Source organism: Durio zibethinus, chromosome 26 (genome assembly GCF_047325235.1).
Source record: "Durio zibethinus cultivar Kanyao isolate XHJ-2024 chromosome 26, ASM4732523v1, whole genome shotgun sequence".
Classification (NCBI taxonomy): Eukaryota; Viridiplantae; Streptophyta; class Magnoliopsida; order Malvales; family Malvaceae; genus Durio; species Durio zibethinus.
The window spans coordinates 12,049,797-12,074,941 of NC_143187.1; the positions used below are offsets into that span (position 1 = coordinate 12,049,797).

At 35.6% G+C, this 25,145-nt stretch overlaps 5 protein-coding genes and 1 pseudogene across 12 annotated transcripts; 3 read left to right on the forward strand and 3 right to left on the reverse strand.

Annotated features, from left to right (window-relative positions):
* Positions 1-496: 496 nt before the first annotated feature.
* LOC111275187 (mediator of RNA polymerase II transcription subunit 21) lies at positions 497-2,028 on the reverse strand. 2 transcript variants are annotated; one of them, XM_022860359.2, is made up of 4 exons: positions 1,602-2,020; positions 1,389-1,466; positions 1,226-1,277; positions 497-725 (listed from the first exon to the last, which is right to left on the reverse strand). In XM_022860359.2, the coding sequence occupies exons 1-4, from the start codon at positions 2,016-2,018 to the stop codon at positions 649-651; spliced, it is 624 nt and encodes a 207-aa protein (XP_022716094.1). In that variant the 5' UTR covers positions 2,019-2,020; the 3' UTR covers positions 497-648. The 2 variants fall into 2 exon arrangements, with proteins under 2 accessions (XP_022716094.1, XP_022716095.1); XM_022860360.2 differs by lacking the exon at positions 1,226-1,277 and having other exon boundaries at positions 1,602-2,028.
* An 811-nt stretch (positions 2,029-2,839) lies between these two features.
* LOC111318806 (DNA binding protein) lies at positions 2,840-6,249 on the reverse strand. 2 transcript variants are annotated; one of them, XM_022921673.2, is made up of 2 exons: positions 6,106-6,249; positions 2,840-4,401 (listed from the first exon to the last, which is right to left on the reverse strand). In XM_022921673.2, the coding sequence occupies exon 2, from the start codon at positions 4,325-4,327 to the stop codon at positions 3,035-3,037; it is 1,293 nt and encodes a 430-aa protein (XP_022777408.2). In that variant the 5' UTR covers positions 4,328-4,401; positions 6,106-6,249; the 3' UTR covers positions 2,840-3,034. The 2 variants fall into 2 exon arrangements, with proteins under 2 accessions (XP_022777408.2, XP_022777409.2); XM_022921674.2 differs by having other exon boundaries at positions 2,840-4,410; positions 6,106-6,220.
* A 183-nt stretch (positions 6,250-6,432) lies between these two features.
* On the forward strand, positions 6,433-9,086 carry LOC111275188 (iron-sulfur cluster assembly SufBD family protein ABCI8, chloroplastic-like; annotated as a pseudogene). Its single transcript, XR_016334141.1, has 2 exons — positions 6,433-8,097; positions 8,542-9,086. The product of XR_016334141.1 is annotated as an iron-sulfur cluster assembly SufBD family protein ABCI8, chloroplastic-like (transcript).
* Positions 9,087-10,293: 1,207 nt separating this feature from the next.
* Positions 10,294-11,169, forward strand: LOC111275189 (uncharacterized). Its single transcript, XM_022860362.2, has one exon. The coding sequence runs from the start codon at positions 10,732-10,734 to the stop codon at positions 11,062-11,064; it is 333 nt and encodes a 110-aa protein (XP_022716097.2). The 5' UTR covers positions 10,294-10,731; the 3' UTR covers positions 11,065-11,169.
* Positions 11,170-13,256: 2,087 nt separating this feature from the next.
* LOC111275190 (heat shock protein 70 (Hsp 70) family protein) lies at positions 13,257-19,513 on the forward strand. Of its 4 annotated transcripts, XR_002688298.2 has the most exons (11): positions 13,257-13,429; positions 13,636-14,965; positions 15,708-15,920; positions 16,093-16,185; positions 16,284-16,436; positions 16,778-16,978; positions 17,658-17,804; positions 17,886-18,014; positions 18,099-18,229; positions 18,968-19,236; positions 19,364-19,513. XR_002688298.2 is itself a non-coding variant. In XM_022860363.2 (10 exons), exons 2-10 carry the CDS (start codon positions 13,796-13,798, stop codon positions 19,050-19,052), a joined length of 2,322 nt encoding a protein of 773 aa, XP_022716098.2. In that variant the 5' UTR covers positions 13,257-13,429; positions 13,636-13,795; the 3' UTR covers positions 19,053-19,325. The 4 variants fall into 4 exon arrangements, 3 of the variants coding, with proteins under 3 accessions (XP_022716098.2, XP_022716101.2, XP_089611049.1); XM_022860363.2 differs by lacking the exon at positions 19,364-19,513 and having other exon boundaries at positions 18,968-19,325; XM_022860366.2 differs by lacking the exons at positions 16,093-16,185; positions 16,284-16,436; positions 19,364-19,513 and having other exon boundaries at positions 18,968-19,325.
* On the reverse strand, positions 19,387-23,756 carry LOC111275191 (protein DETOXIFICATION 40-like). 2 transcript variants are annotated; one of them, XM_022860367.2, is made up of 7 exons: positions 23,222-23,713; positions 22,496-23,127; positions 21,052-21,108; positions 20,579-20,817; positions 20,235-20,353; positions 20,059-20,145; positions 19,387-19,920 (listed from the first exon to the last, which is right to left on the reverse strand). In XM_022860367.2, the coding sequence occupies exons 1-7, from the start codon at positions 23,564-23,566 to the stop codon at positions 19,867-19,869; spliced, it is 1,533 nt and encodes a 510-aa protein (XP_022716102.2). In that variant the 5' UTR covers positions 23,567-23,713; the 3' UTR covers positions 19,387-19,866. The 2 variants fall into 2 exon arrangements, with proteins under 2 accessions (XP_022716102.2, XP_089611050.1); XM_089754924.1 differs by having other exon boundaries at positions 19,395-19,920; positions 22,496-23,123; positions 23,222-23,756.
* Between the last annotated feature and the right edge of the window lie 1,389 nt (positions 23,757-25,145).

The window sequence follows — 25,145 nt, forward strand, 5'->3', positions numbered from 1 at the left end:
TGGACTTGGGGTGACAACTTTAGTGCAAACCATGCGCCCCCATTCATTAGAAGCCATTGGACCTGTGGTTTTATTTGCAATCATTGATTAAGAGCATTTAATCATGAACATTAAGATGGAAACTGGTAAGGCTACAGAAATACTGGTTTTGCTAGTCGGAAACCCATTCTGAAATCAATTAGAGGACTTTCGCTGATAAGGTTGCCGCATCAGGAGTACATTTAATCATGTTATATGTTCCACGAGAATCGCAATTTTCTGCCCAACACGGATGCAGAGTGCTATAGATTTGATGATTTTTCCTCGTTTCATCCACTAGTACGAGAAAAACCATTAATTTCCAAATTTCAATCACTGAAGGCAGGGCCAATATTAGTATTCGACCATGACCGACTCAAAACAGCAATCGTGTTTTTACTAGCAAAAAATTGGCCTAACATAAATTATAGTGCGGAATCAGTATCCTTGAGGCAAACCAAAATTTCGAACATGAAGGTAACAAGAAGAAAGGACCTTGGAATACTTGGGATTAAAGACAAAATGCTACATTGTACAAACTTAAGCAATTACATAAGAACTTTTGGATACATAGGATTAAAGACATTTAAAGCCAATAAAACGAATGGTGGATTTCACAAGGCAGTAACTTCAATCTGGTTTCTTCAAGTTCAGACAATTATCTGCTGCTTGACTGAATAACTCCTGAACCTGTTTCAATTCCTTCTCTGGCACCAAAACACGGAAAAAGCATACATATTGTTAGAATTTTCTTCATTTCAATTTCATTTTCCCAAGCTACAGTCTAGATCCCTAGTTTAAATAGGGAAACTTAATTCTTTAGGTTATACGCTTAACTTCCAGACAGGTATATTGAAAACAATACATATACTAGTAGTTGACAGAGAACTAAAATTTCAAAAGAAACAGGTATGAGATAGGCATGAAGCAAACATCCTATGTCTTGCATACAACACAAATGGCCAGAATCGACGCATACTTGGCAACTATTCTATGGTTGTCCAATCTTGCCCAAAAATATCTTGAGAGTAAGCAGACTAGGACTTCAAAATCTACACCTACTGATTAGTCTTTTGGTAATTATTTTCCTTTTCTCTATATTCATTAAGGGGGGAGGAACTTGAGAGAAAAGTCACTCTGATATTATCTCTTTGAAACATGGAAGACAACAAATGTATCAACCAACCAAAAGGATGGTAAAATGTACCCGCAGCCTCCAGTTGCTTCTGAAGTTCTTGGCCCACAGCATCATTTTCAGCCTGGGCAACAGGTACAACGAAGAAAAAGAAGAAGACAATTCAAAAAGAAGTCCTGACATGTAATTCAAAACGAAAAACAGTAATGAGTAAACTAGTCGAGTTCCTATATACCTGGAGTTCAGCAATCCTTCTGAGTTGAGCTTCTTCACCTCCCTCGGATGATGGAAGTGCCGCGACCAATGCATCGAACTGTGAAAGTAGTAATAATAATTATTAACATCCCACAAAAGGCCTAGAAACACCATGAACTCATTGATTCAATCATAAATTGGTTTTAAAAAAAAGATATATTTAAAGCAATTTTCGGAAAAGTTAATCATCCACCTGTTTAGCAGCCTTAACAAGAGCAGCACTCATAAGCTTAGGTTGGTCGGCGAAATTCGCTGTGTCCTCCGTGGGATTAGCAGGGGGTTCTGGGTAATTTGGGGAAAGTCTGACAGGTGGAGCATCTCGTTGCAATGTCCCAAAAGTGTTGAAGGCTAGGGCAGCTATTGAATTCACTTGTTCTTGTAATTGGGAGATTATATCCATCTTCAAAAAACCAAACACAACCCAAATCTCGCAGAACAAATCGAACAAAGAAGAGACAACGAAAAGATGTGCAAAACCCAATCGGACAACAAATATTCTGACAAATCTTTTTGTTAGAAGTAACCCACAGCCTGTGATGCCGAATGGAATGAGTGATCCCAGCCAAGCCAAGGAATCAACGCGAAGCAGGTAGGGCAAAGCAGGATTCATATGGGCCTAAAGGGGTTTTGGGTTTCATAAATTTGAGCCGTTTGAAAAGAATTAATCTGGAAGGCATTTAGGCCTATATTCAGTCCATCCTTAATTAAACCCAGTTTCTGGCCTTGGCCCATGAACTATCAGTTCAAAGAAAGCAGAGGGGTTGATTGAAAAGTCCCAAACAATTCCGAACCCCATGCCAAGGATATAGTTTTCAGTTTGAATACGTCTTTGAACAAAATTTTTGTTTGATAAAAGAAAAGGGCCCATTTATTTCAGTCAGATTTGAAATTTATAGCATCATTGCGATTTAATCATTGTCTGTTGTCTCTTACTGCTCTAACTTAAGTTTTTAATGATTGCAATAATAATAAAGTTTCAGTTAATATTTGAACATTCACATCATTAATAAATAAAATTAAAAGTAAGCATACCTTTAAAATAAATATAATTAATTTTATTTTGGTTTAATTAATTAATAAAATAAATAAATACCTAACTTTTGAAACATGTCCCTTTTCAGTTTGTAGAAGCCAAGCATGTCCTTTTACACTTACGCATGGCGCTAGTAAACCTCAAGAGAAACCCATGTGATTTCAAAGTTTCCCAGAGTATAGAGAATTTTACATAATTTGATCAGAGATTTTCCTTCTAATTGAGGTTTGGTTGCTAATTTTTTGTAATCTTAACTACCACATAACAGAATATGACATTCTGTCTTCGTTTTTCTATTGTATGAGAAAAAGAAAAAAGGTCAATCATGAAAGCACGCACACAATGCTACCAAAGCGTGCGAGAAATCTTCAGCACAAAGCATGAGAATGCACTAGAAATGAAGTCAGAAGGTAAAGGTTGATTGCAAAGTGTACACGTTACAAATAATCCAAATTAGAGACAAAGAGTACCAAATTAAGCATTTGCCTTAAAACTCTAAACAATTCTCAGTCATGACTTATGCTAGTCATCCTTCAAGCCTTAGACTTTGAAGGCTCCTTCTATTCACGCCTCTAGTTTCACAACTCAGAAAACTAATACTGTCCTGGTGGAATGGCATCTTTGGCATTAGCATCCACACTGTTGTTGTTGGCAGCCATTAAGGAACTATTAACTTCAGGTACAACCATTCTTGGAAGAACATGTTCTTCAGCAGCAGGCTTGGGTTCAGATGGAATAGTTTCGGCCCCAAATATCATTATCGGTAGGCTGGTCATTGATGCAGAGCATGGAGATGTCCCGGTAGTTGTAGCAACATCACTTGCAGAAAATCCATCCATGTGAGACGTGTCAGCTCCACTCATAATCTTCTTAGCAAGCTCCAATTGAGTATCTTGTGAAATATCTATATCTTGCCTTGACCAAGCCTGTTTCCCGAATATGTTGATTCCAGTGTGACAGGCCATGGCTTGAGGTTCAGGTTCAGAAAACTTAGAAGTTTGGTTGTTACCAAGGTCAAGGCTTTTCACATCATCATGAAGCAATTCCTGCAACTTAAGATCAGAACTCACGGCCTGGTGTTCAACTTGAGGCTTCAGATTTACAGTCTGAATAGCTGGCAAAGTAGAAGTAAATGTTGCAGACACTGGCTCAGATGCTTTAGGTGCCTCTACATTAATACTTGGTCCTCTCATCAATTTGAAGGCTTCAAATCCCTGCAGTGACGGATCCTGTCCAAAAGCTTTATCATTCTGCAATCCAGAATCTAAGATTTGTTCTTGCAGGACCTTTTGTCCCAGAGGAAGACCAGTGTCATCTATTGGCAAGTTACTAGCTGAAGGAATTAGAATAGAGGGAGATTGGCTCTCACTAGCAGCCGTGGCACCACACTGAAGCCCTATCTGTAGACTTTGGTCTGGAAGGTTAGGTGAATCATTTTTATGCTCTATGGGCTTCTCACTTTTCCCTGATGGACTCACAGCATGGAGATGACCTTGAGGGTTTACAAATGGGATAGAAATCTCCTTCCTTTTGTACATCTTAGCATGTGGAGCCACATCATTTGTTGCAGTAATTGGAGTAAATCGTCCCGGTAGAAATACAACACCTCTAAGATGTGTGTTGGTATCACCTACCTTAACGTTAAGGAGATATCCAGCATCAAATGAACCTTCAATGACACCAGAAACCATCTGACCTACCATGTCATCAGAGGCAGCGTCACTTGTTCCCACACTCTGCTTGTCTTTCTTCAGATTGTCAGATGCAGGAGTCAAAGGTGTGTTGTCCCCTTGAACAGTCTCATCCTTGCGTGGACGCCCACGTTTCCGCTTCATAGGTGGGTCCGCTGAAGAAGATAAGCTAGCCCCTTGATTCTGGCTGCTCATCCTGCACAAATGGATGCACGACCTACTTTATACTATCTTATTATAATTCCTTTTTGCAATCTTCCCGAGTTTACCTGAAATCACTAACGTAATTAAAACTTTTGTCATCAATATAACCACACAAGAACTGAGTGCATTAGAAAAATGGTACAAAACTGTAGTTGATCAACAATACATCAGTACAACTTCTTTTGCCATGCTAGTAAACCATACTGCACAAGAATCAAAGTATACCAAACTATATAATATCAAGAAATCCTCTAGATTATTATTAAAATAAGATTGCCCTTCGGTGAGATAGCTAAGTGTTCCCCTTGGAGGATGCTCAGGTTCTGGTCCAAAATTTTGATATTGATAAGTGCTCGATGCCATAAAGAAATTAGAGTTGTTTTAATCTTCAAAAGTGCTGGATACTGTAAATGAGTTAGATTTGAATAGCTAATATCACCTACTCAATGAAAGAGCTACTGGTGATGAACTAAGATATGCATGTCAATAAGATTGTCTACGTAATAGGTAGATTCAAGAGCAAGCCAGATGGATATACATTCAATTATAACAAGTCTGTGATTGTGATGTGATATCTTAGATAAATGCTTCCCAAGATTTAGGCACCTAAGCAGACAATATACATTTATGATAGATTATGTTGCTGGGTTTTAACCAATACAGTGACAAAACTAAACCGTCCCTAGTTTCTCTTTCTATATATAATTCATTTTGGAATACAAGTTTAGAAAATAAAAGCTATGTCATCAGGATATTTTAAGACCTGGCAACCTCTATGATTAAACCGATTTTTTTTTTTTTTTTGGGGGGGGGGGGGGTGGTAAAATCAAAATATAGACACGATCTGCAAAGGATGGTGGACGTGTAAGCAGGACCAAGAAATTCCCACACAGATTTGATATCATGATGAGGTGCCAAAGTTAAGGCTATGGGTTTTGCTTTAATGTCCATTTTCTGCATTTTGCCTACAGCAATGTACTGGCTGGCCTTATCTGCCGTTGAAAAGCTAAGCAAATCCCAATTTTGAACCATGATTTCTTTGCCCAAGTCTCGCATCATCAAGGACATTGAGACTTGAGAGAACAATAATACTGTCATATAAATATTTTCCAACAAGGAATCGGTACTCGATAGAGCTAAAACATTTATGAGAAAAAGAATATGGGGAAAATCACAAACACCAAACCAAGGATGAAAGGGACGGTTCTAATATCTGTGCATACCAAACATAAAACCCGAATAAACCTGAAACCATTCTATAAAACAATGTAGACCAGCTTATACATTTCAAGAGGGCAACCTTCCTTTTTCCAACAAAACTAAATTGATCTTGGATCAAAATACACCCCAAATATAAAGAAAATTTAAGCCCCTTAATCATAACCCAAATCAGGCAAGATTGACAATACAAACACCCTTTTGACACATTTCAAAAATCTCATAGATTTTAAAAGTGAAAATGTCGCAATGGGTACAAACAAAAACAAAAAACACCATCTTTTTTCACAACTTAAAGAGGCAAATGAATTTAAGGTTTTCAGCTAAATTATAACCAACCCACAATCCCAAAAAATTCTCTTACTCATTTCATCACCAAAAAAAAAAGAAAAAAGAAAATAAAAGAAGAACAAAATCACTAATCAGCTGTAGTTTATTTCATTTTTTTTCCATTAAATTTTTTTTTACTATTAAACCAATACTGTAAACGCAATGATAACATAAAAGTAAAAACTACAGTTTTTAAATGGAAAAAGAAAAAAATAACGTACCTGCGTTGTAGGAGAGATTCCAAAATCACCCGAGTGAAAAATGGGTGGGTGAGATAATCAATAAACAAATCCAAAATTTGCTGATTTATTAGATATAATTACTTTTTCTTTTTTGTCTTTTTCCGGATTTGTTTGAGTTGCCGTTTGGTTCGCTGGATAGTGTAATAACGAAAACACGAGGAAACCAGGAATGGGCTTGAACTGGGAGTATTTCGTTGGGTTTTGCCTCACCCTTTCAAAAAATGATTAAAAGGCAATAACGGAATGGGCCTGAACTGGGTTATATTTTCACGCCTGGTGGACTCGAACCTATAATAATCGATTAGAAATGAGACGCCTTGTCCATTACGCCCAAAGCTGCAGCGCCAATTTGTACGGGCAGTTGCAGAAACCCCGGAGTGGGACGAACAGAAGAGTACGTGTTGTCCACGAGACAATCTAACAATCTCACAGCCAAGAAAAATCAAAATTCATTTCATTTCTTTTAATTTTGATATCCTTTTAGATTGTTTGTCTTTTTGTGCTTTCTTTGTCTATCCTGTAACCACAGCCATGGCTTCCTTGCTAGCCAACGGCATTTCAAGCGTCTCACCACAACCCATCTCAGATTCAACCAAGTTCCCAGAAGGGTTTTACCCAAAGCTCGATTCTGTCAAGCCCATAACCTCAAAACCCCCAAATTCAAGGCTTTTCAAGGTCAGAGCAAATGTGGGTTTCGATTCTCAGACCCTGACGTCAGATCCCAGTTCTTCATCAGGTAAATCATACGATGAGAAAATCCAGGATATTCTTCGAAACCGTGATTATAATAAAAAAATTTGGCTTTACTATGGATATTGATTCGTTTTCGATACCCAAAGGTCTTTCTAAAGAAACAATTCGTTTAATTTCATCTTTGAAGGAAGAACCTGATTGGATGTTGGAATTTAGATTGAATGCTTATGAGAAATTTCTGAAAATGAAAGAACCCAAATGGTCTGATAATCGATACCCGCCAATTAATTTCCAAGATATTTGTTATTACTCTGCACCAAAAAAGAAGCCAACTTTGAATAGCTTAGATGAGGCTGACCCTAAACTTCTTAAGTACTTTGATAGATTGGGTGTCCCTTTGAATGAACGTAATCGATTGGCTAATGTTGCGGTTGATGTGGTTCTTGATAGTGTTTCAATTGCTACTACACATAGGAAGACTTTAGAGAAGGCTGGGGTGATTTTTTGTCCGATATCCGAGGCAATTAGGGAGTACTCGGATTTAGTTAGGAAATATTTGGGGAGAGTTGTGCCTAGTGAGGATAACTATTATGCAGCTTTGAATTCAGCTGTTTTTAGTGATGGGTCATTTTGTTATATACCTAAAGATACAAAATGCCCAATGCCCATTTCAACTTATTTTCGGATCAATGAATTGGAAACTGGGCAGTTTGAGAGCACTTTGATTGTTGCTGACGAGGGAAGTTTTGTGGAATATTTAGAAGGATGTACCGCACCTTTGTATGATAGGAATCAGCTCCATGCGGCTGTAGTTGAGTTGTATTGTGCTAAGGGTGCAGAAATTAAATACTCCACCGTGCAGAATTGGTATGCTGGTGATGAGAAAGGAAAAGGTGGGATTTATAAGTTTGTTACTAAGCGTGGACTTTGTGCTGGAGATAACTCGAAGATATCTTGGACCTAGGTGGAGACAGGGTCTGCAATTACTTGGAAGTACCCTAGTGTTGTTTGGAGGGTGATGATACTGTGGGTGAGTTTTACTCTGTCGCACTGACAAATAATTATCGGCAGGCAGATACGGGAACAAAAATGATACACAAGGGGAAGAATACAAGAAGTAGGATTATCTCAAAGGGTATTTCAGCTGGAAATTCAAGAAACTGTTACAGGGGGCTTGTTCAGGTTCAATCAAAGGCAGAAAATGCTAGAAATTCCTCACAATGTGATTCAATGCTTATTGGTGATAACGCTGCTGCAAACACCTATCCTTACATCCAGGTTTGTATGTTTGATTTGTTGGCATTTTCTTCCTATATTGAGTTAAATAATTTTGTCTTTAGTAGTTTTTAATACCTTTATCATCATGATTATATCATTTGGATAGGTAGGTGGCTTCTCTTTCTTTCCTATTTGTTTTTCCTATTTACCCATGTAATATACTGATGCAATACTCAAGCTTTCGTCGTAATATTTTGGAGCATGCTTCTGTATGCTTTTCCTTTCTATCCCAACTCCCTGACATCTGTGTGTATTACTCTATGCCAAACAATGTTTACTCTCATAACCCTGCATGCTCCAAAATATTACTCTCTTAACCAACCATTTTTACTCTCGTTACTGTCATGACCGTGTTTACATGCAAGAGCTTCTTTATTCAACCTCCTATGAAGAAACTAGGAGCTCCATTTTGTTGCTTATGATTGAATTGCTGTTATTTAACAGGTTAAGAATCCCTCAGCTTGCATTGAACATGAAGCCAGCACCTCCAAAATAGGTGAAGATCAGTTGTTTTGCTTTCAGCAAAGGGGAATTGACTGTGAGAAGGCCATGGCTGCCATGATTTCTGGTTTTTACCGTGACATTTTCAATGAGCTTCATGATGAGTTTGGTGCTGAGGTGAACCAACTTATGAGTTTGAAGCTTGAGGGATCCGTGGGTTGAAGGCGGAGGTTTACTCAATTGAAGTCATGTTGGATAATGAAATAATCTTGTGGATAATGTTCAAGCTCCGGAGGATCTTTTTGCATATGATGACTAGTTAGCTTTAATGTATTCTGCTGTTCCTAGTTCCTAGCTTGTCTTTTGGAATACTAAAATTTACATGTTTCATGGAAATATATACCTAACCTCTCTGTGTATATACTTTTCTCTAGGACCTAGAACAACTGTGTAATATACATCGTATGAGTTCATTTTAGGCAAATTTTTTGTTTGCTGTGAAAGCGTTGGAACGAGAGGAATGGGATTAAAGTTTCTCTTTGCTACAATGACTTGAACCATGGATTTCAGTCATTTTAATTTGTCTGCATTATCTTCTATCCTTCTTCGGAATGATACTAGAATCAATAAACCATGTTTTTCTACTGATGAAGTTTGTCCCTTCAATCAAAATTCTAGATGATCTTTTGGCAAACGCAAGAAAAGGAGCTTCCTTTCGTAGACTTTGATCAAATGCTAGAATCGACAAAAGAGACTAGCAAGCTTCTTTTTCTTTCTCATGCTTGTCAAATTGTCAGCTTTTCAAGAAATTTAGATAGAAATTTTTTGTCAATAATTTACTGTGAGGCCGACTATTGCTGAATGCACTTGTCTAGCCGCTTGAAAAAGCCAACCTGGGACCGTTTGGCCATTGGAGCTCGCCTTTGTAGTTTGTCCCCACTAGTAGTTTGACACTTGTTTAAATTACTAATTTTTTCTTTTCAAAGATGCTTCGTGCCGGTGGAAATTTGGTCTTTTTTTATGCTTGCCCCCTTTGACATTTGTAGCTCATGCTCACTGCATCTGCCCCAACCAATAAACAATTTTGTCTTGTTACACCCTACTTTGAATTTTACTTCAACAGTGTGCTCTCAAACCACACGAACAGCTAAATCAAATGCAATGATATGTGCTACATTGAAGGATAATGATTTTCCTTAAAAGTATAAAACAAGAACGAAAAAGAAGAAAAATGATACAAACATATATCAAAATCCAACTCACAAACGTATTTATAGTATATTCATCACTATCATTTTAGTGAACCAGCTTAAACCAAGTATTCAGCCACGTATATGGTTCATTTAATCTGCTTTCTTCTCCTGCCTAAACATAATTTTCCAGATTTTTGGATTTCAATCCACATACAATTAGGATTAGGATAAAAAATGTTAATGTAATGATTCTAATTGCATAAAATATAAGAATTTATATACGATTATGATCAAATTATATGATTATATCATTCTATTAGTTTAATTCTTTTTGTAATACAAGCAAGAAATTTTTTATTTTAAATTGATTTAACAGAGAATCAAGCTAATCGCATAGTAATCCTATCCTAATTTTTCTAGTCTTATTTATAATCTGATCGCAATCATATCTTAACTTTATAATCTAGAGAATAACAATAATTACATTAACAAGAGGATACACATTAGTATATAGGTCCAAATGCATTGATTTATTGATTATTACTTCATTGGATTCTATTGCTAATGATTAAATATATACACACCTAATAAACGTCAGTACCTTCGACATACTTCATGCTCGCTTGCATTCATTGATTTCTTGTATTTAAAAAATCAAATTTAATTTGATGAAACCTGAAAATATATATATATATATATATTATTAATTTGCTGGAAGAGAAAAGCCTGGCGGCTGGCGTGCTGTTTCCTGAGCAAAGCAGGCCTGTTTTCACACTGATGAAAGGCCAGCCAATTAAAAACCAAATTTTCTCTTCCATTATTATTATTTTTTTCTACCAAATTAATATTAGTGCACATGTACAGCTTCATCACTATATGACATCCTCGATTGCTTTGTTTCCCCTATAAATATTGCTTCAATCATAAGTCACATCTATCTCTTTTCCACTCTGTCTCTCTCAACTTTCCTCGATTGTAAAACTTTTCCTGGAGAAAAAAAATGGCTCTTCTGAGGAGATCATATGCTTACTCAAAGGTGGAGAAGGAAGACCCAGAAGAGATTATTCATCAACGAGCTCAGTTCTTGGTCTACAAAGTGCTAGAACAAGCAGATTCTAGAAGAAAACCATCGCTTCTACGATTGAGGTTGTGTAGGCTAAAGGTGAAGATTGGGAGAAGATTGAAGAAGTTAAGGAAAAGTGCGTTGGTTAGTGTTTCTGCAGCTAGAGTTTGTGTTTACAAGCAGGTTATTAATCAATTGAAAACTTGGAGACGCTTGTTTAACCGTGGTGATGGAACCATTGCCAGCCTTCCACGTCCTTTGTTCACTTAAAAAATATGCTATATATATTTTTGTTTTGTTAAAATACAAGAGTGATTGTGTTTTCTTCTTTAGTTCTTTTTTGCAATAAGACGTTTTTATTGCTTTTTTTTTTCCTACCATCACTTGGCATTGTCTTCAAGACTTCAACACCAAAATCAAAGCTTTCCAGGCTGATATGTTTGGTTGAAAATTGAAATAGATTATTGGGAAGTCTACTTTCCTTTTTTCCTTTAATACACTCGAATTTGCATATGGGAAGAGTAATATGAAATTATGGATGACATAAATGAAACAAAAGAACTGGTTTGATTGATTCAAGCCTGATTAATGGGGTGACCAAAGAGTGTTCTCCTTTATCAAAGGATTCAAACTCACTCCTAAATATGCTCGAAAGGTCATCAGCTGTGCATGAGCAGATTTTGGCCTTTTACAAACCCACCAATCTTTAGCTTGAAGCCATGTAACCGAAGATTGATAAGTTGAGTAAGAGAAGATAAAAGCCTGTTCCATTGATTTCTAGATCAACCCAAAAAAAGTTAGCCTGGTCAGATTGTGGTCCTGGTACTGATTCCAGCTAGGTGATTAGAAATGGCAGGATCAAGTGAAATTTATGATTGACCCCAACTGGGATTTGAGACAGCTCACATGGACTTCAGCTGCATCAGCATTTTTTTTCACATTACTGAAATGTTGCTATAAATGCCAACAAAGCAAGCACATGCAAAGATTGAAAGCTATTTCCGCTCTTTCCCATCATGCCGAACTGTCCTGACAGTACTTCCCCTCTAAAATAGTGAAGATAGAGAGTCAAATACTTAATTATTGATTGGCTCGATGCCGGTGGCCAATTGGCCTCTGCTCAACCCAGCATGAACAAACCGGCCTAGTTAATGCTCTTAAAACTTAAATGTAATTTTGCCTATTTGGGTTCCGGAATCGATCATTGGATATTCTAATTCTATCATTAAACATTTCAAACTAGCAATAAAATTGTTACTTGCTCTCACCATATTCATGCACCGCACACCTAACAAAAGCTTGGCATGGGACTTGGGACCACGTTCGGCCCCAAATTTCGTGCATCACACTGACAATCTTAAACTCAAGACTTCACATTTCATTCGGCTTTGGGCTGCACATGCTGTTTGACTGAGGCTAATTGATCATGTTACATGCCTTGTCATCACATTTTTATCATATATTCTTTGCCCCTTCTTTTAGGTTGTTTATACTTCACAATGGAGTCTACGTGTGAGCAACTTCATTGAGACTATAGTATTAGTATTCCATAAAAAAGAGTAGAATCTTGTTGTTAATCAATGACTTCAACTTTTGTTACAAGTCAATAAAGGACTTTATCTTTTTGGGGATTATCAACTTTTGTATTAAGGACTTCAACCTTTATTTTATGTCAGTTTCGCAAGAATTAACATTTTGAGCTAGTTAGTTATCCTTAGTAAAAAGCTCAAGGAAAATCAACGTTGGTCATTATTATACCCCTTAATATTTTATACAAAAAAAATATAAATTAAAATTTAAAAAGAGATCGTAGGTATTAAAATTTAAATTTTAAATTTATTATATTAAATAATATTTTTTAAAAATGATCGGATTAATAAATCTCATGTTTTAAAAAAGTTGATAAATTTTTTGTAACTGAGATAATTTTTTCTTATTCAATGTTATACATATCTAATATTTTACATTATAGCTTAATTTACTTATGGAACGTTGAATTTTTAATTTTAAAAAAATCAATTCTCAAAACTAAAATTGTTTTCATGCAAAAAAATTTTCTAAAAGTTTTCCATATTTGAGATTTTATTCATGTTCGTACCAAACAATCAGTTGTTGTTCATGTATGAAAAGAAAAGCCCAAAATTCTGTTTCCAGATTGATGGGCTGATGCTACGGAAGGGGCCGAAGGCTAATTTATATGGTTGCAAAAAAATAAAAAGTTAGGCCGAAGGTTATAATCTGATCAGTACTTGGGCTGAAACTACAGGCTGCATATGTTTCCCATGGGCTTCACTGGTGGGGTCCACTACCTGTTAATGACGTAGATTGTGCAAAGGCCAAACTGGAAAAGTTTAAATACATGAGGGGCAAAAAAGGAAAAAAAAATGAAACGTTAGTGCCTACTTCTTCTTAGGCACTGTTTGTCACGCCTTTATTTCAAACGGCATTAATCTCACCCCAGCGGCCAAACTTGTCCCGAATCGTAGAGCCTTTACTTGTTAATATTTTTCCCATTAACGTATCGTTTACTTGTACGGCAAGAGACAGAGAGAGATCGATGATCGCAGACTTTTAGCGTTCGATTCCCAAAGCCAAACAGTCCCCAACTTGCTTTTGATTTCTTTCATTTCAGCTGGTATTTCTCAATCTCTTCAATTCTCCTTTCGATTAAATGCGGAAAAAAAAAAAAAGAATTTATATGCATAAGAAAACTTAACTTTAAGTTCAAGTTTATATATGAAATTGATATTTTAGTTTTCAGTTTTTTATATATAACAAATTTATCAATGATACGAGTTGATTCAAATATATGGTTAATTGACTTAATTGAATTATTTTTAGGTGGATTTGTTTTGGATGCTGGAAATTTGAAGCTTTTGTACTTTTTGATCTTGGGAAAATTTGAAGCAGTTGCTTAGGGATAAGATATCTTGGAAATTTTGATGAATGTGGGTGTAATTGTTGGAAATTTTATGTGTTAGTGTTTGAATTTAGTGGAGAAATGAGTGTGGTAGGGTTTGATATTGGGAATGAGAACTGCGTTATTGCGGTTGCTAAGCAACGCGGTATCGATGTGTTGTTGAATGATGAATCGAAGCGTGAGACACCTGCCGTTGTTTCATTTGGTGAGAAACAAAGGTTCATGGGCTCAGCTGGAGCTGCTTCTGCAACCATGAATCCTAAATCTACTATTTTACAGGTTAAGAGATTGATTGGTAGGAAGTTTAGCGAACCTGATTTGGAGAAAGAACTTAAGTTGTTCCCTTTCGAAACTTTTGAAGGTCCTGATGGTGGAATTTTGATCCGATTACAGTTTTTGGGCGAGGTTCATGAATTTACTCCTGTACAGATTTTGGGGATGTTGCTTTCACATTTAAAGCAGATTGCTGAGAAGAATTTGGAAATGCCTGTTTCGGATTGTGTGATAGGAATTCCATCTTACTTCACTGATTTACAGAGGCATGCTTATTGGGATGCAGCAGTGATTGCTGGACTAAAGCCGTTGAGATTGTTGCATGATTGTACTGCCACTGCCCTTGGATATGGAATTTACAAGACTGATTTCTCTGACTCCGGTCCAATTTATACTGTCTTTGTGGATGTTGGTCATTGTGACACGCAGGTTTGTGTTGCATCATTTGAGACTGGACAAATGAAGATTATCTCTCATGCTTTTGACAGGAGCTTGGGAGGACGAGATTTTGATGAAGTTTTGTTCAATTACTTTGCATCCCAATTTAAGGAGCAGTATAACATTGATGTTTATACAAATATAAAGGCTTCTATTAGGTTGAGGGCATCCTGTGAGAAGCTGAAGAAGGTCTTGAGTGCAAATGCAGAAGCACAACTTAATATAGAGTGCTTGATGAATGAGAAAGATGTTAGGGGTTTTATCAAGAGGGAGGAGTTTGAGAAGTTGTCATCTGACTTGTTGGAAAGGATTAGTGTCCCTTGTCACAAGGCTTTGGCGGATTCTGGTCTGACTCTGGGTAAAATCAATTCAGTTGAGCTTGTTGGATCAGGCTCTCGAATTCCAGCTATCACAAGGATTTTAGCTTCTATATTCAACCGAGAGCCTAGCCGAACAATAAATGCTAGTGAGTGTGTGGCTCGTGGTTGTGCTCTTCAGTGTGCAATGCTCAGCCCAATATTTCGTGTTAGAGAGTATGAGGTTCGTGTTTTACTTATGTGCACATTATTGCTTTTAGTATTCTGTTAGGTTGAGCTTTTACTTCTGAATCAAAACCCATTATTGTGTATGATAAAATAATTCAGAGTTTTTGATCTGTAAGCAAAAAAGAAAAAGTTTCCTCATCAGAGTTCCATTACAACATTCTTATTTGAACTCTCTCTCTTACATGCACACACTCTCACATAGTGATTTGTTGATGAACATTGTTCATGCTTAATTTTATCCCTTTTTCACTCTTTTGGAGTGAGAAATTCTTGGTGAGGATCGAGGAAATATGTTATGTAGATGAATACCAGATGTTTCTATTATGTTTATGCAGATTCCAATTGCTGTTTGCTTCGTACTATTTCAGTACTGGAATCATGGGTTGGATTTCTTCCGGACTTTACTGTCTTTGATTACTGTTGGCTTTCTTTTCCCTGCTCTTGAAGCCTCTCTAGGAGATTGCAGCTTTCTACATGTCACTTTTCTAATTGAATATCTACCTAGGAGGGAAAAAAAGCTTTATTGCATCTTTCTCACATCTTAGCCCCAATATTAGAAAGGAAAGGAATAGTTCGATCAGGTATCACACAGGTTTTTCCTTGTTCAATGTTTTGTGGGAGCCAATGAATAAAAAGCAGAGTTACATTTAGATGGTTGCATCTGTACGCAGACTGTGGCTTAATTGGGTTATTTCTTGTAAGAAACTATAACATTTGTAATATGTTGTCCCTTGCAGGTTCAAGATTCTCTTCCTTTATCTATTGGATTCTCATCTGACAGGGGTCCAGTTTGCACACTGTCAAATGGTGTGCTTTTTCCAAAAAGGCACCCATTTCCAAGCCTTAAGATTCTTACTTTGCATAGAACTAATACATTCCATATGGAAGCTTTCTATGTAAATCCAAATGAGTTACCTTCTGGATTATCACCTCAAATTAATACTTTCACGGTATGGTGGCTGTATTGGCATGCTTCTTTTTTATAGATATGTTTGATTCTTGTAAAAATATTTATTTTTAACAGTTTATCTATTTTAATAATCCCTTTGGTGTTCTGACTAATTAGTTTATTATTTTTCTTTGTTAAAACACTTTTGATATTATGGTTTAATGTTTCTTTAGATTGGACCTATGCAATCCCACACAAACATGGCTAAAGTGAGGGTCAGAGTTCAGCTAAATCTTCATGGGATTGTCTTATTGGATTCAGCTTTGGTAAATATGATTTTATCTATTAATTCTACTATCATATTGGCCCTTATTTATTTTCCAAGTAATTTACCTGAGTTGCACTCCAAATTTTATTGCATCAGCTAATAGAAGAGCACATGGATAGCTCTGTGACGTACAATGATCCCCATTTGACTTCAGAAGAGGTGGAGGACAAATCTGATAGGATGTCTTCAGTAGAAAATAATGCTGAAGTCAGCGATCATGTACAATCAGAACCTCCATCTGGTCCTGCTGTAAGTTTCAGTTGAAGTACTGCCCAGTGCATGCTTGTTGACTTCTTTCTGCATTTGCATTTGAATTGTTGCTGTTATGTTTCAAGGAAAATAGATATAAACAAGGAAGAGGAGAGCAGTGAAGTCCTTGCTTTTACTGTTTTCCTTTCAATTCAAAATTGAAATAAACAACAAATGTTTTTATGGATCCTTAGACTAATTTGATAGTCTTATGGAGTGCCTTAATAAGATGTTACGTGAACTTCTTTATCTATTGTGTCTTGACATTGATAATATTTGAACAAATATTCAAATATACCACATTGAAGAGTGTAGATGTTGAATTCAGTATTATTGTGCAGGCTGGTGTGGCAAGAAAAGGAAGCGTTCTGAAAAGGTTGGAAATTCCAATTAGTGAGAGTGTCTCTGGTGGAACAAAAAGGACTGATCTCACTAAAGCTGAAGAGAAAGAACGTTGGTTAATGCAACAGGACTTAAAGATGGAGCAAGCAAAAGAGAAGAAAAATGCCCTGGAGTCTTATGTTTATGAGATGCGTGATAAGGTATTGCTTTGAATTAACGTGATAATAGCTTTATCATACCCTCACAAGTATTGAAGAATATTGACATGGTTTCTTTTCACACAATAATTTTATAACAGAGGCAGTTTTTGCTCCATGTCTCTAATTCAAAACCAATATTATAGAAGTGTGAACAAGGCTCATACTTTTAAGTAAGTCTTAAGACTAAACCTGCTTGTTGTAAAGGTGGAGGCCCACTATTGCTTTTAATGAAAAACATAGGCCCACCTTCAATTTTAGTAGAAAGCATAAACCTTGTGATTCAGATCAAGCTATCCTATTTAGTGTATTGGGGAATGAATGTGACTGTGTAATAGTTTTCTTCCACCCACATTTCATATCTGTTTAGTTAACAGATGTGGAAAGATGCCAGATGGAAATATTGTGCAATGCAAGTGCTCTATTGTGCTTTTCTCTTGTTCTTAAGTCTCATTCTGGGAAATAGCTAAAGCAGTTACATGATTGGATGATTTATCATGAATTGATAACATGCCGTGTAAGAACCTTTTGGTGATTACCATGTACTCTTAACCTGCATTTATAATCTTTTAAAACAATATCAGCTTCTAATGTAGTCTTTATGTGGTCCAGTGCATTATGCTGCTTGTTTTCCCTTTCGTAAGTTGTGTCACATGTTAGAGTAACACAATTGTGTGTGTAGATTTTAAATGCATACCGGAGCTTTGCCAATGAGTCAGAGAGTGAAGAGATTTCTAGAAAACTTCAGCAGACAGAAGATTGGCTTTATGAGGATGGAATGGATGAATCTGAAAATGTTTATGTAGAGAAGCTTGAGGATTTGAAAAAGGTAAGCTATAACTTGATTAATTATCTATTTACCCAAGTTCAGCTCTGTAATAAAAACAACTAATTTATTTGAATTATAAAGCTTGTGGACCCTATTGAAAATCGATATAAAGATGAAGAGGCTCGAGTACAAGCAACAAGGGATCTGCTAAAGTTTATTGCAGATTATCGGATGGCTGCAGGATCACTTTCATCCATTAAGAAAGAAGCGGTATATGATTGTTGATGTTTATTGGGTCAAAGCTTTTGATATCACTAGGCCATTAGTATATAATTGTCTCTTCTCCTTGTACAGGTCATTGATGAGTGTAATAAAGCAGAGTGGTGGTTACAAGAGAAATCCCAACAACAGAATTCCTTGCCCAAAGATGTTGATCCAATGGTTTGGTCAAGTGAGATCAAGAGAAAAGCAGAGGCTTTCGAAGCGTAATACTCTAATGCTACTTATCTCTTTCTTTTTTTGGGCTATTCATGCTAATTGTCTTTAATAAAGGGATTTGATATATAAGTAAAATAACAAATATATTCCGTATTTGGGGATTATCAACAGAAGACCGTAAAATTGAATGTCAAACATTAAATGCTACCATTGATAAAACTCAGAATCTTATTTGGAGTTAGATCAAATTAGATAATTGGAAAGCCCCATCTTAACAATAACACATCAAGTGAAAGTTGTCTGGCAAGATGCCATGTTCTGGTATTTGGCTTTCATATACGTCCTGAAAAGATCTTTCACCTACACACAAATATGCCATCTGATGGAGACTTTTCTTCCCAAGGGAAGATTTTGCTAAAAGAGAATAAAGATTTGTACAAGTACTGGTTGTGGTGTATAGGACTGTACCGAGTCTACTATTATGGGAAGGGTATTTTACAATGGAGTGTCAATGGTCAGTATGGCAATTAGTGTCTACTATGGCAGTTAGTGTCTACTATGTATATTCACCGTTGGAGTCCACATTAGATACTCTTTACTTCCATTCTGATTGACATTTTCTAATGTCTCTGTAATCTAAAACCAGATTTTGGAATTAGTGATTTTTTTACTCTATATATGCTGTTAATTTATTGTTTTATTAGTTAGCATTATTTTCTACTCCATGTGTAAATTTTCTTTCTTTTGCATTAGTATCTGATGGGTTTTGATAAATTTTTGTTCAGGACTTGCAAATATATGATTAGTTCCAATGCTTCTCCACCAAGGAGGGATGATACGAATGACTCGGATCAGATGGCATGCAGTTAGATTGATATTGATATGCGTAAATTTATAACACCGAAGACCAAACAACACGTAAAAGCAACTAAACCCAGCTACAGTTTGAATGATCAAGATTTATACTTACTGATTGAAAATTGATTGGTTTATTAGTTCCACTGCATCATCTTTGGTCGAAGTGAGAGCCGACTTTGTTTATCTTGTTAGCAAGGTTGCCATCTTTCTTGATGATTGTTTAGTGAAATGATATGTTCAAATGATGCCTTTATAATTTTCATTAGCTCTGGGTTCTGACTTGCATCTCACATTATCCTTTTTGGGTCCTAAACCTTTGACAGTTTTGAGGGGAAAAAAGAAGAAAGAAAAAGTCTCGATCATAAATTACAAGTTCCACATAGAGGAAGAAGCGAGTATCAAAATACTGTCAGATGTATGCACATCAGCCACTGAGGCACTGACTGCTATAGTAAATCGAAATTATTTACGTATTTCTGTTCTCACTCTTTCTCGCACAAATATACTCAAGCAGAACACAGTGGGGAACATAGTTTCCCGTTTATGAAATCAGTCAATCAATCAAACACTAGACTCTCAGCCCAGAGTCCAAGCCTACCATGCAAATTTCAAGGCTTATATGGCCCGTCGAAAAATTGTCACAACAGCTAGCAGTAAGCAAACCATTTGATAGCAGTATGAGCAAAATGACATGGCATTGCATTTATCTGGTCGTCCCGATTGTCAGGCTTGTTGTAGCGGGTCAATCAATGTTAGACCCACTTCTTTATTTATTTATTTTTGTATGCATCGCATTTGCCTTAATAGTCTCTTGAATGATCAGTTCTTAAGAAGTCTCCTTGTCTTCCCATCTGTTCAACCGCTTCCTTGTTGTCTCTACCTGAAATTTCAGCAGGAGATTGGGATCAATAACAATTCCGACCACTTTGTTAATAAACAAATTTTCACGAAAATCAAGTTCCTGCATTGCAAAAATGAAACGGATTACAAACTGATGAAACGTTTCAAAGGGACTTGCCTCTTTGTTCCAATCAGTTCTAAATGTCACCCACAACAAAATGAGGGTCTGCATCAATGTTCCTCCTATCATGCCGGACCAAATTCCCTGCTCAAAGATAAAGGATTAATTAATATTAAATATGTTTTCTCGGAATTGAATGCCTTAACTTTTCTACATTTGGCGAGTGACTTTACCTTTGCACCAAGGTCATACTTGAAGCCAAGAACACAGCCCAATGGAATCCCAACCACGTAATAGCATCCCACGTTTACATATGCTACAAATGCTTGCCATCCACATCCAACAGCCACCCCTGCATCAATCAAATCTCAATAAGAAACTTTCATTATTCAAAGCTCAAACACACAGTTAACTCCACATGATATTATACAGGCTGGATCAAAAAAATTTGTGGCTTCATGCCAATTCAAACAAAAATTCATCTATTTTATTAAACTGATTGGTGTGCACTTATTCCACTGCAGCATTAATGAGTTACATTAGCCAGTTCATTAGCAGGTGGCGAAAATTTTCTTACCGGACAAGACAGGTTGAACCCCACAAAGAATAAGAGTGACAGCCAAGAATGGACTTAGCTCGGACACTGCATTTGCCACGGTCTCACCTTCCGTAAATGCATAGCTTATTACATGCCGTAGTGCTAAAACAACGACAGCTTCCACTAAAGCAATTATGAAGGAAACCAAAGTCACAACGGCAACCGTGAATGCCGCCGACTTGGGATTTCCGGCTCCCAGTTCATTGCCGACCCTAACACTGTTTTAATGGAAACAGAAACATAATTGCAGGATTAACTTTGGGTCTGAGCTTAAATGATTTGACAAAAATTAAAGGGTGTCCATGTAATTATTTATTCGCATTAATTGATAGATCAATTTCTTTGTCTATTTTATGACCTTTTGGGGTTGTAGAATCTTTTTTTTTTTTTTTTTTTTTTTGTGGAGAAATTGAATCCTTGAATACTAATATAGTGGCAATAATGTGACGAACCTTGCAGCTGCATTGAACCCAACTGAAACCATGAACAACAATCCAGATATACCCATGCTGCATCATGGCAACCAACATTCATTGTCAATTAATAGTAAAAATAAATAATGATTCAACTTCATTATGGTGATGTCAGTATCTGGGACCAAATGTTTATATAATCATGAAGCATATTAAAAAAAGACAAAAGGAAAAGGAAAAGTAAAAAAGTTTAGGGCGTGTTTCACGACGAATTTCATGGAAATTAGTAGCAGAGAATATATATATTCATATAGACCAATAAAAATGGAGTTATCCAACTCATGATACTCAGTCCATATACATTGGAATAATGCTCTTTGCAAGAGAGTGATGACGTTTGATTCCCTTTTTAACCTTTTCCTTGAGCAGATATTTTTAGAATGAAACATTACGTACACTATACAGACTAATTAGCAACAAAAGTGAATAAGAAGGACCAGGTAATTACTATATACAGAAAAAGACATAAAAGAAATAATTGTATTAATCAATACTACTAATTACTTATTATCTAGAGTCTAGAGAGTAGATTAACGTGCATGAATTGAATATGAACGATTTGGATTATGAAACATGCATCTACTATTTTTCCACTTTCATGGAAAAATCATCAGCTAAAAATAATTATGGTAGTTGTGCATGTACTGTTCTACTGCCTACCCTCAAAGGACCTTCGAAGGCAACCTATCCTATTGTCTTCAAGATGACGTTTCTTTACATTAAGTAATCTCTTTTAGTTTAAGAAAGGAAATAAGAAGATTAACAACAAAAGATAATTTCCAAATATTGTGTCATTACTGAGAAACTAAATTAACAAGTTAAATCAAGATTTAAAATAATAAAAAAGCTCTTGGATTAATCACTTTATTTAAATAGGTTTTTATATTTTTATTACATCTAAATAAGTTTTTAACTTTTAATTTACATCTAAATAAATTCTTAACTTTTAATTTGTATTTAAATAAATCTTAATAATTTAATTTGTACCTAAATAAATCCAAAAATAAAGTTAGCATCATGATATGGGGGAGCTAAGTATTAAGCCAATAGTAAATTAAATTAGAAGGGGGACTGAGAATAAAAATAACAGTGTCAAAATAGTAATTATAAAGCTATCAAAAATTTTTTGAGAGGGAGCCGTACCCCTTAAATTTGCGTTTAAATAAACTTTTCACATAAATCAATATTTCGTTTGAAATAGAAATTAAATGAGATACAAATCAAAATATAAAAACTTATTTTGATATAATAAACATACAGAGGCTTTTATGTAAAAAAAAAAATGATTAAGAGTATTTTAGGTATTTTAACCTCAAATTAAAAGACAATAATCATGATTACAAGATATAATGTAGTTTTAAATGATCAAAAGTAATATACTGTTCATTTTAATATCAAAGAATAGACTAGCTAAGTTTCTTACCAGATAGAAAGAGAGTCCAATGCAAGCTCAGGATTCTCCAGCAAACCAGCGATCAAGACCAGTATCTGGAAGTACCAAGTCTCCAAGCACAGCATCACGGCCGAAGCAGCCGACAATTTCAAGAAGTCCCATAGCCCAGAAAAGGCCTGCAAACTCAATCCAGCCCATGTAAGCTTACACTTCTCACTCATTAAGATATACACGATCTGGCCAACCACTATAATCCACCATGACAAGCTAAGTACCAGAGATGCTCCTATCAAACCCAAACCCAGCTTGTACACTGCCAGCCAACTTAGCAGAAGGTGCACCCCAAGCGTGGCAGCTGATATGTATGCACTTGGAGTCACAATGCTTTGAGATTGGAGGAATTTTTGTATGGGGAAGTTCAAAGCGTAAGCAAAGATTTGAGGGATCAAACCATAGACAAAAACGGCAGCCGCAGATGCAACATACGTCGGTTCGCCTAGTAAGATCAAGATTGGCTTGGAAAAGACATAGGCCACCGTCAGTGGAATCCCTGTTAGAGTAAGGACAATGGTTGATCGTTGAAGATAAACCCCTAACATGTCATATCTAAGGGCTCCATAAGCTTGTCCGCATAGAGTTTCCACAGCACTTCCCATTCCTAGCTGCTAAATTGTTAGTTTTAGATGAAATTGGAATAAAACTAACAAATTAAAACCCTAGTAAAATAAAGAAGAGAAGAAGAGATATGCAAAGTACCATGAGGCCATAAGCAAGGAGTTGGATGCCGCTGTTGCCAAGAGAAGCGGCAGCGAGCTCAAGATTGCCTAGATGGCCACAAAAGACACGAGTAGATAAGGACATGACAAAGTTGATCATATAAACAAAAACCGCAGGGCCTGCTAGGCGGAAGAGGAGCCTCAGTTCAATCCACGAGGCCAATCGGAGACGCTTGCAAAATGAGAGTTCAGTGTCTGACAAAACTTTCTCGAGTCCAGAGTCCACCTCATGGCCCTGACGAGCTTCTGATGACTCGGGTGAGGGTGGCAGCTGATCATGCATGGAGTTGAGGATAGGCTGATTCAGCTCCTGTTGAAAATCCATGGTTTTCTCCAGCAAGTTCTAGCTATGGTGACACTGATTGGCCTTTAAGGAAATTGCAGGGAATAGGATTTTTCTAGTTTCCTTTTTCCTTTATATTCTTACAGGGTTTTGTTTGCACCAAAAGGTGATGCTTGATGCTGGTTGCTATGTCAGGATTCTCAGGAATAGTTGTTAGTTGAGCACCTATTCTGAATCTTTTTTTCTTCCGAATGAATGGATGATAAATATCATTTTCTTCCACTAGCCATGTTACTATACACACACTGATTAGTAACTTTCTAAATTAGAAGAAAAAAAAACTTTATTACTATTTTTGTTACAAAGTAACCTTTGATTTGACTTAAAATTTTTGTTTATTTTAATTTTTATGTAAAAAATTTTTAATTAAAAATTTTATCTAATCTTGCCCATATATTTAGCTAAATCATTACATAATTAAGAAATTAAACAATTAGAAAGATTAATTGACTTGAATAAAGCAGTTCATAAATGATAAAATTGATGGTATATGTTTCAAATATTTACACTGAAAAAAAAATGGCTGCTAGCAATTTCCATTTCTGTGTAATAGTATATGTTTTTTTTTTTTTTAATTATAGGATTATTTAATATTTGATATTCTTTAAATCTCAGTAGCATATACCACTGAAGCCTGATATTTATAGTATTGTCATGAATTTGACTACCACAAAAGAGGGGTCTTGCATTTTTTGTTTTAATTATAATTTGTAATGCAAAAATTTGTTGCAAAAGTACTCCATAATTATTATTATTATTTTTTGTGCGTGAAGGAAGGATAGAGATGTCAATTTTACCTATATCCAATGAGAACTCCAATGAGGAAAAAGAAGGGTAATATATTATAAGGATGGAGATGTGGATGTACATGATATTAAATTTTTAATGGATACAAAGATTAGGATGAGTAATATAGTATTTGTCTTAGATCTAAAATCTATATATATATATATATATATTTAGTAAATAAATTTTTTATTAAATAATATAAATTATTATTTTAGATTAATTATAATTAATATAGTTTTATTAAAAATATATATTAATATATATTTATAAAAAATACTTAAATATATCAAATAAAATTTTTTATTTTTTTTTTAAAAAGCTACAGATATGGGATTACTCATACTCATTAATTATCCGCGAAAATGAGAATGTGAATAAATTTAAAATACCCTTTAAATATGAGTACAGAAATGAATATAATATAAAAATCCAAGATATGAGAATAAGGAATATTTTACTCTCCATATCCTACCCATTAATATCCTTTAAGAGAGGATGAATTCTTGATTTAATTGATTGAAAAATATAACCACAAAATTCATGTAAATCGACAGAAATAATAAAATGTATGCATCAAGAAATAATTTTGATGTAACCTTATGTAGGGAAGTCAATGAAAGAACAAAAACAAAAATATAAATATAAATGGCAGCAAACGCCAAATGCAATCAGATCACCCATTACTATGGGGTGAATGTGAATGTGAATTTGAGATAAAAAGTTGTGATCATCATAAAAGAAAGCATGGGAGGAAATGAAGGTCTAAGAAAGT